Genomic DNA, 18851 nt, shown 5'->3' with positions numbered 1-18851 from the left:
ATATATATATATTATGTATATATATATATATATATATCTATATATATATAATATATATATATATATGTATATATATATATATATATTATATATATACATATCTACATATATATATGTGTATATATATGTATATATATGTATGTATATAAGTATATGTGTGTGTATGTACTGTATGTGTGTATATTATGTTGATATGTGTATATAATATATATATATATATATATATATATATATATATATATATATATATATATATATATATATATATATATATATGTGGATGTGTATATGTATATGTAGATATGTATATATATATTGATGTTTATGTGTGTGTATATTATATATATATATATATATATATATAAGACAGCAACACTCATAACAACACAATTACATTGACAATCATGTTACGTTATTTTTAAAATGTTTCCTTTTCTTTTTCATAACCTCTTTAACACACTACTTCTCCGCTGCGAAGCGCGGGTATTTTGCTAGTATATAATATAATCTTTATTATCTTATTACTTTAAGATTGCTGAACCCAGGGGATGGTGTTAGAAAGTGGTCCTGAATAAGCATAGCAAGTCTTAATGCAATAACAACAATAAACCAAGGGTGTGATTTTTAACAGTCTCCTTTAGGGTAGTACAAAAAAAAAAAATTAATTTCTTCCACACACACGTCTATAACTAATTAAACACATGAACAAAAAAGCGTCCAAGTAATGAAAAGGATGTATAATTATAATACCCGTACTCATTACAAGTGGATCAGACAGCAGGTGATATCTCCTTGCCATGCCATGACAGGATGGACTCACTATTGTGTTTCAGAATAGTGTCGGGGATAAGCTTTCTTAATTCCTTTTTCTGCTTCCTCCTTGCTGGAAAAGACGTAGTATTGGCCCTTGCACATCCATTTTCAGTTTGGCAGGTACAAGAGGCTGTATTTGATATTGGTTGCCGTAACCACTGTTTAATGTTGTAGAATGCTGCACATTTAGCAGCTGTCTGCGGGAGAGAAATCAGGGAAATACGAATGTGGTTATTTTCACAATATCATCTCTTGCTTGCGTCTGAGGAGTGCCATCACATCTATCTTACATAATAATCACTCGAAGCGGGATAATAAAAGACCTAGGTCTAAAGGTATTTGATCGAGGTATGCAATAAGCTGCTGCTATCTCGGGATCCGATTTTAAAGTCCTCGCCAATTATTCTTAGAGAATAGTTCAGCTGGGAATTTCACGAATCTCAGGTAGACCTTCGATTCTAATATTATTCCTTCTGCTTCCATCTTCCAGAGCAGCAAGTTCTGTCTCCGGGTTTTTTGCACTCGGAACTGGCAGCTGTTGCTTTTCCATCAGCGGTCGGATGCTAGATTTTCGGCTATTTCAATTCGAGTCATGAATGTCCCCGCTTAACATCCTCCAAGCTGATTGGCAAATGTGCTCAGTTTTAGACATGTTTTCCTGAATGTGCTCCTCAATTTATCAGCAAACCATTGATGGCTGCCTCAAGCAGATTATACGCGTTTCTCCGAGTCCTTTGTTATCCTGCCGCAGCTCTTTGCAGCTCCCGCCGCAACTTCTCACTTGCCTTCTCGCTTTTCTTTATATCATTCTTTATCTCTTTCTTGAGCTCAGCGATCATCACTTTCAGTTTGGACAGATCATTTCTGCTTTCGAGCACCGTATGTGAAGCAGCGGGCTCTATTACAGCCGATGTTCCCGGCTCGCGTGGAGTAGGTGAAAACGCAGACTGCAAGGCCTTTTCCAGTTTCAAATGATCTTCTCCAATCGACGCGCTATCGTGACCTGCGTCACTCGCACATTCGCTCCCCATTTCACGCTCAACTGGAGACGATGCTGTGGACCGTGGTCCCAGGGAGTCTGGGCTTTCGCCCATCTGTTCCAGGTCAGTCTCTGAAAGGCCATACCTTGAGCTTGAACTTGGAATTGTTGGTCTGGGCTTGGATGCAGCTTTAGCTTTCTTTTCCATTTCTTTCTGAGCCCCTTTCTTGCGGACCATGCTTATATATGCTGTAGTAGAACCCTCGGGTTGGATAAATACAGGATCTCTCAGGATAATAAGGAAATAATATAAAAAATAACACTGCTGCTAATGGAGCTCCGCTTCAGACGTCCATCTCTCGCAACGGACGAGACCAACCATCTTAGATGTACAATTGAGTGCCCAGTGGGGCCTGGTTAGATTCTTGGTGATGGAACCCCAAAGATTTTTTTCTCCTCCATTGGATTTTTTTGATCTCTCCACTGACCATCTGATCCTTATTATAATTTGTGTATTTAATTATTGTTTTTCTTTTGTTTCTATTAACTAACATTTGTAAAGAACCTTAAATATACATTATGTTGAAAGGCAATATTAAATGTTGTAGTTGTTGAAAAGACAGCTGAATTATATCACCAAGGCATGAAATGCCTTAAAACAATTATTCTTTAAACCTGTTTGTAGGTGAATCAATAGAAAAATGTATGGTTTCTGCCAGTAACAAAGGAATCCCAAAGGTTTTTCACTTTGCTGTAGGTCAAAAGGATCCCTTTTGTGAAGGTTTTAGTGGTACACACTAAACAATACTATTATTTTTTAGCAGAGAATTCAAACAAAAATGAAGCTGTGCACAACAACCTACCTCAACAAGGTATTCCAGGGAGGACAAAAGGTTAGGGAATATTTGCGTTACTGAGCGGCAACTTAAGTCTTTCTGCAGCCTAGCCTGTTTGGGACAGTGTTGCTACAACTTGTGGGGAAAGGGAAGGCATTTCCCCCCAAGGAAAAATAAATATAAATCATGTGTGCTTTTATAACTGTGCCCTCTAGCATCTGTCTGTGTCGGGTTGGGCAGCTGGGCATGCCCCCTACAGGTGTCACAATAAATACATACATACAAGAAGGGTGGACAGAAAATCATAACATACCCCTATAGACTTATAGAAGACAATCGGAAACAGCCTATCATTTAAAGGAGATATAACACCTGTTAAGGAAAATATCCTGGGGCCCTCATGTATAAACGGTGCTGTACACACAGAAATGTTGCGTCACGAACGTTTCCATGCTCATATCGCAATGTATATAAACCTAACTTGGCGTAAAGCCACGCACATTTCCATGGTAGCCTCATACCCTGGCGTACGCAATTTCTCTCCGCTCAGTTTTGCAGACTGGTGGCACCCTAGCGTCCAAAGCAGTGATACTGTTCCTGTGTGCTCACCCTTTCTTTCCTTAGACCCACATTCCTGACGCGGCTTTTATAAATACACTGAAATTAACTGCATATTGTTTATTAGTGTAATGCATCTGATTGTAATTAACCTGTAGCAATATAATGGTCCAGGGAATAACCATAGTATTCCAAATACCATAACTGCTTTAAGCATTGTTACGCTCACTGCACCTTCTCTCTTTCAGCTGTCCCATTAAGGGTTGCCACAGCGGATAATCTTTTTCCACATTACTCTCACTGCAACCACTCGGAGTATTTATAATCACTGTATCTGAGTGGGGAATCACAGCAGCAGCTGATCTGGAAGAGAATTATCGGTATACAGTTTCAAGTACACACTACCTCAGCCCACGGCAAACGCGTCAAAGCCTTTCCTTTACAGACCTCACGTTTCAGAAACAGTTCTCATCCCAAGAACTATAAACGCACTCAATCAGTCCATCAAGTGCTCCTTGTAGAACTGTTTGTACTTATAAGTACAATTACCCCACCTGTAAACTTGCACTACAGTTATAATATTGCACAACCTGCGCCACTTTATAAAGTGTGTATGATGACGATATAATTTTTAAGATGAAATGCAAGCAAAACACTGTTGCTTATAGTATACAGATAAAACTTTAAACTTTATTAAATAACCTGTATTGTTAATAATTAAACATGTGAGGTCACGGGTGCCGCGCAGCGCTAGCTAGTTCACGGATAGCTCCTGCCTTGCGCTGTATTATTGCTGGGTGCTGACGCGACACTGGAAGGATAGACGGATAGAATAATTTAAACATGTACTACGAAGATATTTCAATGTTCCTTAAAAAGTTTTGAAGAATCAGCATTCTAAGCTTAATAACGCCTATTACAGAGCTGATTGTGTGGCGATTGGTATTTGGAGAAAGAAAAGTAAGGACAGGAATTGGATGGTTAGTACGTTTTGAAAGAGACAGTACTCTGCAATAAATTATTTCATCGACAGGTCGCACATGGCGCAGCAAGCCTCTTGCGTGAGATATGAACACATCACTGCCTCCACCGTGTTCCCATGTTTAATAACATGCTTTCATTCCTATCATCATGAAAAAGATATCACATATACATCTCAGTATTTTAATTATTCAGAGAGCTATAATATCACTGAATGAAATGGATTCTGTGTCCTGTTGGAGAAAGAGAAAGAACGGAAGCACGTAGTGATTCACACACATAGAGCACATAGAAGATCAAATACAGAACAAAGCATTTAACGTGCTACTGAGAAACTAGTAAAATAAACGATTTTAAGATGAAGTTTATGATGTTCTACTTTAATGACAAAATAAACTACGTGATTAAAGTGGAATTTTGAGATTTAAAGTTGACATTTCGTGCTTTTTTCCCCAACTGCGTGCCTATTTTTTTTCTCTGTACCCTAATAAGCTTTCATATGACACTCAGACGAGTCCGCTACGAGTCGCCTTTTCACGCCGACTTTGATATGTGACAACTTTTTTATTTCGGGCACTGTGCGACTTTGTGAACTTGAGCTTTCGAGTTTCTCCGACACTATGTCACTCGATCAGCTTTCTTTTGTTGATTATACCTCTGTTTAAACCAACAAATAGTACGTTTTTCCTTTGCCTCCACTTGGTATTCGCTGAAATTCTTACATTTTCCCCCGTGCTTTTCCCAGAAGGCTATTTATATAGATTTGCATATTCAAAGAGGCAAAATTCTGGGAGGAGTTGGGGCGGGACAGAAGGCACGTGCCACGTGTGCGTTACATTTCACGCCGATCGGGGACTTATGTAGTGGAAGAACGTGAAAGTTTGCGTGCACACAAGATTCCTGCATCTGGATTTTTCCTGTGCGTATGCAACATTCCCGCTTTTTGTGCTTACGCCATGTTATAGTGTGAGTTCTATGCACGGCGTTTTACATGAGGCCCCCAGAACTTTGTAAGTGGAGCATATGGTGCATTCTTGCTTGGGGATAGAACAAAGGAACAGTTGATTAAATTCTTGAAAACCACTGAATTAGTAGTATCTTTATGTGGAGTGGACAAGAAATTGACACCTAGTGTTTGGTCTTCAGTAATATACTTTGTCTTTTCAGTTTACTGTGACAGACAAAGTCCTGTCTAGGTTGGTTTTTGGCTTGAGCCACAATCTGCTGGGATGAACTCAGGCTCCCCCAAAAAACCCAAGTAAAATTCGCAATGTCATGGTACTTTGTACTTTAGGCACAGACAATGAAAGCTAATTTGTGAAAAAACAAAAATGCCTTTTGGATACCTGTGCATTTGTTTTACCCATTTTCCATTCTATTTACTACATTCAATGTGTAATCACTAAATACTTGTTCTTCAAGCAAAACATGCAAAGAAAAAAGAAATACAAGAAGATAGTAACTCTGGATGAGTCAGACTGCCCCCCAGGTCCACATATAGTCTTCCTCTTATTTTTTGTGGCTGTTTCTCTTCAGGTAATGAATAAATTAGAAACATCAGACTTCCATGATGAACTAATAATGAAATGCATTAAAAAGTTGTATCTAGAATGACCCCTGTATTTATAATAAAAATTCTACCACAATATGCAACAATTTACTGGACTTGCTTAATTTAAACTACAGAGTTTTGCAAAAATACAATGCTATCTCCTTGAGGTATCGGCATTACGTAAAAAACAATATTGGACCAGAGGCCAGTTTATCACAATCCATTTACATAAAAAAATAATTAAAACATGAAGATAGTCTTGATTTTTGTGTATGTGTGTATACTGTATAATTGACTATGTCTACTACCCATTAAATATGGGTAAATATTAATATCAACCAAAAGAAAAAAAAGAAACCCTCTCTACAATTTAGTCTCTTTTTTATGTTTTAAGAAAGCTCATAAAATCTCACACCCAGAGAGCTAGATCTGTGATGTTTTTAAATAAAGTTTGTTGCATAGTGATTGTTTAGAATTTTAAGAATATCTATATCCCACAATTCACAAAAATATTCTTTTATAAAACGTCAAGACAGACACAGGCATATACAACAACAAAAAAAAGGATAACATTAAATTATTGTAACATTTAAAATAATATTGGTTTCCTTCCATTTTTGTTGCAACAGATTAAAGTGCTATTACCGCTTTACATTATCTCTTGGCTATTCTATTCCAAGTAAAACCCAAACTCACATCATGGACTGCATTTGTGAGTTAGTTTAAATGGAAATTAACTGTGAAGTGCATGCTGCATTTTCAAAAAAAGCAATGCACAGCAGTATTGTGGACCCTGTTCTGAGCGTGCTGGCTCCTAAGACCAGAACATCAAGAATATGCAGCACTGTTACGGTTTAAAGCTCAATGCCTAAAATCTAAACAGATGGGCATGATGAGGCGCTTGGCTCCATATGGAAAACCTGAAAATACCTAATAAAGAAGGCAGACTATGAACTTCAGCAGAAGCAGAATCAGAATGTAGTACTATTAATTAAAATCTAACATTCATTAACATGCTATTCATTAAGTCTAACACCGCAGAAAGTAAAAGTATATGATAAACATTTTAAAAACTTAAGATCTAAATTCAAAACACATTACCACATGCTCCTCAATACAACCTTTTACCGGTTGCACCAACAGCAACCTGCTTTAAAATTTACCAAAATGTGGTGAATAGGATGAGTTAGTTACATGTGGAGCCAAAGTATAAGCTGGGCAGACTGTCGAACACAACATGGTGGATTACTGTATTTCTTCAAAAACTTTCAAGTAAGTTTGTCCATTATCTTTGGTTATAAATACGAAAAACAAATAATTGAACACTATAAGAATTAAAAAAATTAAATAGCTACCTTTTTAAGACTATAACCAGCATGGAAAATAATGGGATGGTAGTAAAATGTTGAAGAAAACCTCTGGGTCAAATGTAACCTACAAATAAAAAAACAAAAAAAAAAAAATCATTGAATACCACAAGAATCATACACACAACTGTAAGAGAATTTTAGTCTTAAAAAGGTTCAAGAAAACTATCAGAATAAACAGCAGCACACATTGCAGTTGTTTTTGTAGTCATTTTATCTACTTATTCCAAAAGTTAGTTTATACATCAGAAAATATTACAGAAAAAATGTATATTTTGCTGTAAACCGTGCACAAGTAAAAATTATGATTTAAACTTTATCATTTATTTGTATTAAACCTGGAAAACCATATGAGGGCTTTGAAAATAAATTAGTGCAACCAAAAAAGATCAGTCCATTGCAAAAGAATTTTAAGCTTGGTTTTAAATTGTACGTTGTACAACATAATGTCATATTTTCAAATCTACTTAATCCAGTTCAAATAGCCAGGAGTCTATCCTGGCTGTGCCAGGTGCAATGCAGGAACCAAAACATGAATGCGGCATCAGTCAATCATTCTGCACAAGACTCATTTACTACATATAAAAACCTACAGATAAACTCAGGTCTAGATCATTGAACCATCTTAAAGCACCACTGATGAAGCTACATACAGTATTACCTGCAGCTATGTTTTGTTTCTTTTGGTCCAGTTTTTATACATTTGTATTTTTGTTTATGAAAAATAATTATGTTCTGACTATTTTGAAGCACCTTAAAATTATTAACAGCAACAACGACTTTGATCTCATTATCTGTTATTTATTTATTTTGTTTAGATTTAGACTAAATGAACTGTAGTATACAAATATTTCAATCCTATTTAACATGTATAAAATTATTTTTTAGTTGTGGTGATCAAAATTCAGAGCTCCATGATATTCTATACAGTGTACCACAAGGATCTATTCTGAGTCCGTTGCTTTTTCCCAATCAACATGCTATTCCAACAGGCCAGATTATTTCCAAAGACAAAGTGAGGCTGCCAAAGCAATGCAGAACAAATGCAGCTTTATCTATCTATAGTGCCTGACAACTCTGATGCTCTGGGTTCTCTGAGCAAATGTCTCACTTATATTTCTGAATGGTTGAAATAGTAACTTCTCAAAGTAAATAAGAAAACAGAAACCTTAGTTTTTGGTAAAAAATGGAAATATTGAAGGAATTAATAAATTAACTCTCTCTCTTAGCACTAAAGGTAAAGGTCGAGGCAAAGAATTTAGGTGTTACCATGGATGCTGTTCTAAACTTAAATTGCACATTAACCAGATTACTAGGAATTCCTTTTTTTCACTTACGGAACATTGTAAAAGTTAGATAGTTCATAACACTGCAAGATACTGAGAAATTAGATCACGCTTTTATTTTAAGTCTACTAGATTACTGTAAATCATTCCTAATTAATCTACCTAAGAAAGACATTGATCAGTTGCACCTTAAGATGTATTCAGATTTTCTTTTTCTAGTTATCTGTTTTAGTATCGTTATATTGGTTATGAATTTATGATTTTAAAATACTGCTAATGGCATATAAAACTTTAAATATTCCTGCTCCTTCCTATTTCTTGGAATGCCCGTTTCCTTATTTTCCAAGTCATAACCTTAGATCTTCGGTTAGCGGTCTGCTAATAGCTATACATAAAAGAAGTGTTGAGGTGGCCTTTTGCTATTATGGTCCAAAAACATGAAATACTTTATGAACAGAGATACACCAGGCCAACACTGTAGAATATTTAAAAAAAAATACTAAAATCCACTTTTATAATTTGCCTTTGTAACAGCTATACTTCAGTTGTATTCTTAATAGATGGTACATGAATAGAATTATCATATTCTTCAGGGATTTACAATCTTATACTAATCTCTACTTTTCTCTACTCTCTGTTTTGGTCCTTCTGTGATGGTGTTTTGTACCACAAACACCTGATCAAAGCAGGCATCTATAATGTGTGAATGAAGGCAAGTGCCCCTGTTGTCAACAAGATACTCTGCATTGACTGCAAACAATGAGAAATGATTTTAATACATTTAAATCAGGTAGAGTGCCCAGCAGGGGCCATGGGGCCTTTTTGGCCTAGAAACCCCTGTAGATTTTGTTTTTTTACTCAAACTTAACTGGAATTGTTTTTGGTTGTTCTGTTCTCCCTGTCCATCTGACATACTCATCGTACAAATCTGTAGACTTCGAATATGATAGTGTATATAAAAGGATGCTACTTTTCTACTAATTATATATTTGTGTTGTGTAAGCATATTGCTACTTATTCATTTTTATTCTTAACTAATTTTTTTCTTATCTCTTTGACATCTTGTAAAGCACTTTGATCTACTTTCTTTGTATGAAAATATAGTAGAGAAATAAATGTTGTTGTTTCTTTTTTTTTTTTTAAGAAAAAATAAAGTGGCAAAAAACTACACAAACGTACATAAACATATGGGGTTATTCTCTGTGTTTCCTCCAACATCTCAAAGATGTAACTTCAAATTGGCCCCATGTGAGCGAGTATAGGTTTGTGACTAATTGGATACTATGAAGAAATGGTGTCCCATCTAGGATTGGTTCTTTCCTTGTAGGAAAGGCTCTGTCCATCCTTGAACCTGTCTTAAGCAGCTTAGAGAAAGTGTTTATGCTAGTCTGTAAATTCTCCTTAGGTCCTCCAGTTTCCACCCACAATACAAAACATTCAGTTTAGATCAACAGGGACTCTAAATTTGCCCAGTGGGGAAGTGTGTATGTATGCATAAGTAATCTTGCCGTGAACTAGCACCAGATTCCTATAACTCTCTAGCACAGGGTTTCTCAGACGTTTTAATCAAGGGGCCCAGCTTACTGCCTTTCACACCATGAGGGGGCTGGAGTGGGGTGAAATACAAAATATAAAAACATAATGCCATAAATCTAGGCACATTTGAGAGACAAATCGTTTTAAAATGAAATCAAACAATGTCTTTGAAATGTAATGAAATTATAATATAGCCTTTAACCTCAACAGTACTTAATCTTAGTACTGAACTAAATCATTGTGAACTATGAGTCTGTTTTTGACTGACAAGGAAGTCTGTGTCAGGTTCCATGTTTGTCACTGCCAGCATTTGCTTGAATGAAGTTAACACAAGACACCACAACTTTTATGACACAGTCCCACTTAACTGACTTTGAGCACAGTGCTTGCTGGTTGATCAAGCAGTGTGTTGCAATCTGACTTGTGTGACTATATTTATCTCTCTCTCTGTTGATGTGTGCAACCACTTCTCTCACAGAACCTACCATAATTGGGGCACCCGTCAGTTGTCACACTGGTTAAATTAGACCAGTTGACCCCCAAATTATCAACAGTTTTGGCAAATGTTTTGTTAGATGTCCTCTTCTGTTGTTGTGCCATAGATGCTCTGCAGTGCAGCAAGATCTTCTGTTATTTTGAATTGCTCATTAGTTCCCTGAATGAAAATTGTGCTGTATCGCTGCATTCGTCTAGTGCAAGCAAAAAATAGAATGTCTTTAAATTTCCTTTGTAAATGTATAAGCAAATTGTCACCCATTTCTTCCACTTTTCGTGTAATTGTTGGTACGGAAAGACTCACCACCCTGAAGAAGTCTGCCTTCTCTGTACACATCTCCTTAGCAGCAGACCAAACATTCTTACACAAACTCTCCGTCAGTGAACTGTCTACCACAGGTAGCTATTAGCTTGGCTACTTGAAAAGTGGAACGAACTAAACAAGTATTTATCTTTTTGTTTTAAAAATGCATTCTGCTGAATCGTCAATGCATTTTTTAATTTTGAGATTTTTTTCTGACCCCATGTGCCCTGTAAGACAATCATATTTTTCTTTATGTCGAGATTCATAGTGCTGACACAAGTTGTATTCTTTGAAGACAGTGATAGACTATTGACATATGAGTCAAACGGCTTTGTCCTTGCACTGAACAAAAAAAAAAAAAAGTCATCGGTCCACTGTTGATTAAATATCCTGCACTCAAAATCAAATTTTTCTTTTCTTTGACATTGTTTAATGCAGCTAGTTCGGGATTCACTTAATTCGTTAGGGTGAAATGAATGTGGGAGGTTATATGGGTTTATTTTTGTTTCTATGGAGGCTTTAGGTTCCCAAACTACACTTACTTTGGTTTACTTAAGCCTATATTTGGTAATTTAATGTACAGTAGGCCAGACTACGCACATTACAGTTATTGTTTAAAGAGCCAGTAAAAGTGACAGTCTAGGGCCGTATTTGGCCTGTGGTCCGTAGTTTGCAATGATTAGCTTAAATGCCACACTGTTCCTGTGTTCAGTTCCATGCCTAGGCACTATCTGTAGAAGCTGCATATTTGCAAGTGTCTACATGTGCTTTGTCTATCTATTCCAGATACCATATATATCACAAAAGTACAGACAGACAATTTACAATTATCTTCACTATCACTTTCATGATTATGTTGTATATAACAAAGGAAAATGAAAAAATACATCAAATGCAGTGAGGTTTGAACTGTAAATGATACATATCACCAAGTTTTTGCTTGTGCTAACCTTGAACAATTAGAAAACTTAATGCTATCAAAAATGTCAAGAATTTATTACTTAATAAACAGAAAAAAAATCTGCCTTTTAAAACCACAATGCTAGCAATTCATCCTGAGCAAATCTATTGTAATAATGAAATAAAAACAGATTTTATAAAAGATGGTTAACTGTATCTTTTCCAGTCCTGCAAAGCACAACAAAAGACCAACACCCAACTGCATTAGTCAACATGCCACTATCCACAGACAACTTGCAAAGAGTTTCTGTGTATTGCCATTAAAATTGGTAAAAGATTCTTAAATGTTACAGTCTAATAAAACTGAGTGCTCCTTAGGGCTCTTTAAAATGCTAATCATATTATATAAAATGTTATTTCTGACAAAGTGAAAGCTGACCTTTTCAATTGCGAACTGTGCTATGAAAAGGATACTCCTGGTTCATTTTATTTGGTGTGGTTTAATATTTCATGAGGATCTTTTACAAAAATAAGCAATGTAGAGTTACCTTTCGAAGCATATCATTTTGTTCTACATTATGTATCTCTCGTGAGTTGATCTCTCCCTTCAAGGTATATTCAAAAAACTTGTTTCCAACATTGAGCAGAAGTGTGGGTACTGGTCGCTCCTTCAGGGAACAACTGGGAGGTGTCTTGTTGTGATAACTGGTGGATGGAATGCCATATCGCAATATAACACCTACAAGCAAACCTAGAAGAAAGTAAAAGGAAAATCATTAATTCCTTAATGGAAGACCGCTGGAAGAAGTGATGAGAGACACAGCAACACAAATATTTATAGTTACTTTGAAAGTAGTTATTAAGTTTTTACACTGTTTGCTTACTTTTATGCATTAAAGTTAGCAAAATGAAAATTCAACATTATTTTTCTGTTTGAAACACTCAACTAGGGTGATGTATATTCTATGTGCTTTGGAAGTAATTAAATAAACTGAGACTGAAATAAGATGTGGAAGATTAGTAGAAGGCAAACAGATCTAGATAAAAATGTCCAGTGGCCAAAAAAAAAAAAAAAAAGGGGGGGGGCATGGGGCTTCCACACAGAAAATAAAAGAATTGATGCATTGATGCATATTATAAAGTATAGGAAGAACAGCAGTGGGTTCACAATGGAGGCTCCTAGCCTTTTAATTAGGAATTGGGATCAGTAGTACAGGGGTACTTATGAGACAAGACAGCACCTGGGAGTTTCAGATTGTGTTCATCTGCCTAAAACTGACACTAATTAGACTTTAAAGGCCTATTGTTTACACTCAGGAGGATGGCTACTATAGGGTAATGATTCAACTACCAGGTAGAGAAGGAAAAAATTTGGGAGCAAAGTAGGAGAGTTCTTTGTACTATTGAGAGTGTGTTTTTCGCCAGTGAGCAAAGCAGTATGTCTCCCTGCCTAACAGATACTCAAATCTTGGGACAGCTAGGGTTTAATTAGATGCTACTTGTTTTGTTACTTTTTACATTCATAATTTAATCACCTTCCTCATAGGGATATTGTTTAAATGGAATTCGACTTGCGACGCTGCTCTTGTCGTTGGCATATTTTGTTCAAGTATATTGGGTATAGAGAGAGTCCCCCCCCATCATTCTATATACAGCCTAATCATTATATTTTTCTTATATTATTTTACCTCTTACCCAAGTGTTTGCTTCATTTACTCTAAAATATGTGGTATGACCGATTTGTGATCTCTACAATTTAAAATCATAAAACATAAGCCTGCCATGTTCAACTTTTATTGTCCAGGAAGAATGACGAAAACTAATTCCTACAGTAAGGGACTTTAGATCAAAGTTGAATCCTGGAGGGCTGTAGCTGCAGCAGATTTTTGTTCCAACACAATTGCTTAATTGGAATCCAATGTATGCCATCAATAGGCCTTCTTTAAATTTTTTAACTTTAGTTAGTGTTTTTATTCTGAAAATCAGGTTATTCCTATATTGTAGATTGTTCCTTTCCAATGATATCCTATCCAAATTAGTATTACTAATCTGCTCTGGGCCAAAAATAAGTCTTTTTTACATTTTTCTCTAATTTTGCTTCTACAAAAATTTATAAAATCACATACTCCACAAACAAGCAGTATGGGATTTTATTTTTTTTTTTTTTTTTAAGGAGCAATTTTTGCCCACACAGATTTAAATTTCCAAAATGTACAAAATAACATTTTGCCTGAACAGAATAGTGAAAGCTACTATATAGTCTTACCCTTAGATGAAAATATGTATAAATATTAAGCAGAGTAAGAATTTAATTTTTATTCATTTTTATAAAAAAAAAAAAGTCAAACATAAGCAACAAAAAATATATTGGTCCAATCAAAATAAAACATACTTCACACAAATCAGTGGACAAATCTGGTAAGGAAAACAATACTGTGGTCAAACTATAGTCAACAGTTGCTTGTTAGCCTAATTAAGCACTACAATTTCAATACTTCATTTACTAAATTTAAATTTACTAAAGGTATATATAAAAAAAAACTTAAAATTCTAACCCATTATTGCTGGATATGCATTTCAAAGCCCCATATTACAGCCAACTATAATAATCCTTCAGCCATGTAGTGCAAAATGACCAATCATAGACAACTATATTTCAATAGAATGCTCTGAACCTCAGATATCCAACAGTAATGAGTCTTTCACTGTATGAGGTTCGATGTAGGTGGGATATCTGATAAAAGCAGATTCACTCAGCTGTGACACGCTGCTCGTCTCAGGATATGCATGTGCAAATCACATATTTTAATAATGCAAGAGAGCAGACAACATTGAAACTTAAAATTTATTTGAAAGAAGACACCCTTGGGTATGTTAAAATACCATTATTGTTTTTGATTGACTTGTGGGTTTATTGAAATGTACACAAGCAGCTTTGAAACATGGGGGCTTAAGTAAGGAAAACAGAGTATTTATTACTGCATTTTCCCATAGCAGATTGTTAGCTCTGCCATTAGTGTGCCACCTTTCAGTACTGTGCTCTTTACTATTAGCCAATTTATTCCACATTAGACATTTAAAATAATCTTGTCAAAATTAAAGATCCAGCAGAAAGACTTGTGTGTCTGCATAATTCTACAAGTTAAAGATATCTTCAGTTGCTCACATGTAGCGGTCACATTATTCCATCTCAAAAATGTGTCCTCACAATTCCTACTCAGAGAAAAAGGAAGTGTTTTAAAATAAGGATCTAGAGCTGATGTTTGTTGACAGCCACATTAGACGAATGGAACTTAAGACAAAGAACAAGACATTATGACTAACAACAATGTGATACAGCTTATGGAGCTACTTCACATGAGCTGCTTTGCACATTTGCTCACTTTCGTATGGCAGGCCACTCTGAAAATTCCAACAATTGCCCGCTTGTTAGGCATGGGTGAGGTACGTTGAAAGATGTTTCCACCATAGCAGTATAGCTGGCCATGTGCTAAAATAGAAAGCAACATTTTTGGACTTGCCAAAACACAAAACTTAGGACTGATGTGGTCACATGATGGAACAGCACATTAGAAATGCTAGAAAGGTTTTTGGAAAAACAGACTGCCATCTCAGCCGCTCTGCATTTAGGCAGCAAGATTGTTCCCGGTGTGATTGGCATGTGGCACTCTTATCAGTAACACATCCGCCACAGGTACCCAGTCGTTTGTAATGTAGTGATATGTCATGAAGGAATCCTGGATGTCCAGCAGTTGAAAGTTAGGGTTACTCTCTCTGCTAACCTGATAGATGTGGCAATAATTTTCTCAATATCTTCATAAAGCCTAGGTACAATAACTTGTTTGCTTTCTTGTTGGTACAGTATAAAATCGTTCCAAAACCTGTATCATTTGCCAAAAACCCACATTTAACAACAACAATGTAGGGTCTTTTATCTTTACTGATAAAAAAGTGCTATAGAAACTGTTATTTTTTTGGGCAGAAGGCGATTTAAATGGAAGCTTGGAGATAAAACACCGTCTCCAGTGTAGATTTAGGCTCTACTCATTTGCACGTTATCAACTGAGATTGTATATGGGTGACGTTGGGACAAAATGATTTCTCAAATATTTTGTGTTATAACAATACTTCAATTCTGACTTGCACAGCTTACATATATATAGCTTTGCTTTTTTCCAGCTGTTCTTTACCAATGCACTGTTTGAATACGTAGTAAGTCCACACATCTGATTTAAGTTTCAAAGGCACTTATTTCATTTAAGGAGGGCACACCATTTTATGTGAAGTAGTAAAGTGATTTTTCTGCAGAAAGTCTTAACAGGCTCATTAGCGACATCTACTGGATCAAACGCCAAAAACAAAGAAGGAAAAATCTTCATATAGTAATAAACCATAAAAAAACCTCACACTGTTCCAGTGTGGTGCTGAGGTGTTACCTATTGTATGGCTGCACTCCGGTCCTAATCTGGGATCCTGAGGTGGTTTGTCACATGGTGGGTGTGGCAACAAGCTGCATCAGCGCATGCTCCAAGCCTCTCTCTCACTTTCTCTATAGACAGGAGGCAAGCAAGGCGCTCTGTAGTAAAGTCTTGCATCTTAGATGTCATACGAGAGATTTTGGGGCCTCAAGCCACTAAAAAACTAGAGGCTATACCACTTTTGTACACCACCATTCAGAGGAGAATTGTTGATATGGCCACCGATATTGAAAAGTTGTAGAGGGAATAAAGAAATCAAGAAGTTTCGCGATTCAACTTGATAAATCAACTGATGGGAGTAACCATGCTATCTTACTTTACTCCGTGACATATATTGAAGATGAAGCCTAAAGGGTAAGAACTTCTTTGTTGTCTTCACTTAACCTGGACGGACCACTAGTTCAGAGATATTTAATGCTCTTGATGAGCATTTTCAAGCCCAGGGCTTAAACTGGAGCAAATGTGTCGAAGCGTGTACGGACGGTACTGCAAGCATGACTGGACATCTCTCAGGAGTAGTTGCGAAAATAAAGGAAGTCGCGCACCCAGAAGTTTTATCCACTCACTGTATGATCCACCAGTAGCATCTAGCTGCAATGAAGTGGTCTACTGAACTAAATACTATGACACAATAAAGATCATTAATGAAATTCGTAGTTGAGCTATAAACACCAGGCTGTTCACAACACTGTGTTAGAGTATGGACTCACACCACCAATATCTCCTTCTCTATGCAGAAGTAAGGTGGTTGTCAAGAGAAAGGGTTCTTGCATGCCTTTTTGAACTAAGGGAAGAAGTAAAGCAGTTTCTGCAAGAGCGAAAAACTGACCTAGCAGAGCCTTTTTTAAATGAGGAATGGATGGCTAAGCTTGCGTATATGGCGGACATATTTAGCCTCATTAATGAACTTAATATTTCTCTTCAGGGATCTTGTACAAATATTTTTACAATGAGAAATAAAATAGATACAATAGGAACATACAGAAATGTTTCCACTTTTGGGAGAATTTTTGATTGCTGCTAACATCAACCAGAAAGTCATATTCAACATAATAAGTCATCATTTAAGGGCGTTAGCTGAAAACTTTAATACTTATTTCCCTGAATATGAGGATCCTCTTAAAAGTAACCTCTGGATTAATAATACCTTCTTGGAAAATATAAAATCATGCACACTTGCATCTTGTAAAAAAAGAAAAGCTGATCGAGTTGTCTTCTGATGTCACTCTGGTGTCCAAGCATAAAATGCAATCATTGTCTCAATTTTGGATATCACTCGAAAAAGAATATCCATTTCTGAGTTATAAAGCTATCAAATTGTTGGTCGTTTGTTCAACTTCCTATTTGTGTTAAAAAAAGACTTTTTCAGCCTTGTCAGTAGTAAAAACCAAACAGAGAAATTGAATGGATTTTAATGTAGTGCTTCATCTCTCAGAAACAACACTGCAGCCACGTATAACAAATTTTGTAGCAAAGAAGCAGCAACAAATGTCGCACCAACTAAAAACTGTAATTTTATAACATTAGATTTAATAAATAAAATACTATCTACATTGGTTTTTACTTCTGTCTTAGCCGTCAGCCGGTCCACGAAATATTTCTATTTTCACCAGGCCACAGGTGTAAAAAGGTTGAACACTGATATAGATCATGTAATATAAAATATTCTTAAGCTTATTTTATTACGTGTACTATAACAATAAACCTGAACTGAATTGATCACATTACTTTTTTTTTCTTTTCTTTAAACAACGTCTTAAAATTTTTTGGAAGAGCCAAGGCCACCTGTATTTCATTACCAGGTTTACAATGCTAATCAACACTCAGTACTGCGCACTTGTGGGGTGTCGTGTGCAAAAGAAAAAAAGCAGATTATGTAAGTAAGCTGCTGTAAACCATTATAAAAGAAACTGAAGTTGCTACAAAACCAAACACGAAATTTTATATTGCATAATGTGTTGCTCTTGCTAGGGTTATGGTAATAAGAGAACAACTCGGGCAAATGCTTTTGAATACAAAAAAAGGAACTGGTAACTTGCACTAACTTTTCAAATAACAGATACATACCATAGTATGAGTACATGATGCGACTTGGTTCAAGGTCTCCGCAGAATAATGTAAAAAATATTTTAGGTGCATTACACTTTCATTCTGTAAAAAATTCAACAGCCAAAGCCTAATTAGAAAAAAAATCTTTCCTTTATTGTTCCTGAAAGACAAAGTGCACACAGCCAACAGCTACATCTGCATGATTAGCTCACACACTTCTAGGACGTGTGGAGTGGTACAAACACACAAAAAACAGTTTTGAAAAGGTCTGGTAACTACATTATTATAATCTGTAAATACTGTATGTACATGAAAATCAGTAGTCAAACATTATAACAGAAAGAGTGAAATCTGAGGGTATAGCCAGGTTTGTAGATTTCCCTAGGCCTCTTGTGGGGTATCAGCACATGCTCCCAACCTATGCAGTTCTTTGAAGTTTTTTTTGTTCATGGATCAGGTTACAACTGGGTTTTATAGTTCAAACCAGTAAACCCCCGATTCTCTAAAGAATCACAAATCCAAGAATGGCAATTACTTTCTGTTCCCTCCAATCTTTGTAGGGATGTAAGATCATGGAGGGTGGGAGCGTCCTGGGAAAGTTTTCATTAAATGAAATAAATATATTTGTAGTAAAGCGGTTTCTTTTTGGAGTCATGACTCGTTTGGTTCTGGTGTTTCAGAAGCGCGTTGTAGGCGCCTTTGTTCATTGTTTTTATC

At 36.0% G+C, this 18851-nt stretch overlaps 1 protein-coding gene across 1 annotated transcript in view; it reads right to left on the bottom strand.

The window, feature by feature from the left end:
• Positions 1-18851, bottom strand: part of slc9a7 (solute carrier family 9 member 7) — a 226174-nt gene that overhangs the window by 137499 nt on the left and 69824 nt on the right. The window contains 3 exon segments of the mRNA XM_051927093.1: positions 7075-7110; positions 7112-7153; positions 12156-12358. Of these exon segments, the coding sequence (XP_051783053.1) occupies positions 7075-7110; positions 7112-7153; positions 12156-12358 (281 nt within the window).

Source organism: Erpetoichthys calabaricus, chromosome 4 (genome assembly GCF_900747795.2).
Source record: "Erpetoichthys calabaricus chromosome 4, fErpCal1.3, whole genome shotgun sequence".
Classification (NCBI taxonomy): Eukaryota; Metazoa; Chordata; class Cladistia; order Polypteriformes; family Polypteridae; genus Erpetoichthys; species Erpetoichthys calabaricus.
This window is presented reverse-complemented; position numbering and strand designations above follow the sequence as displayed.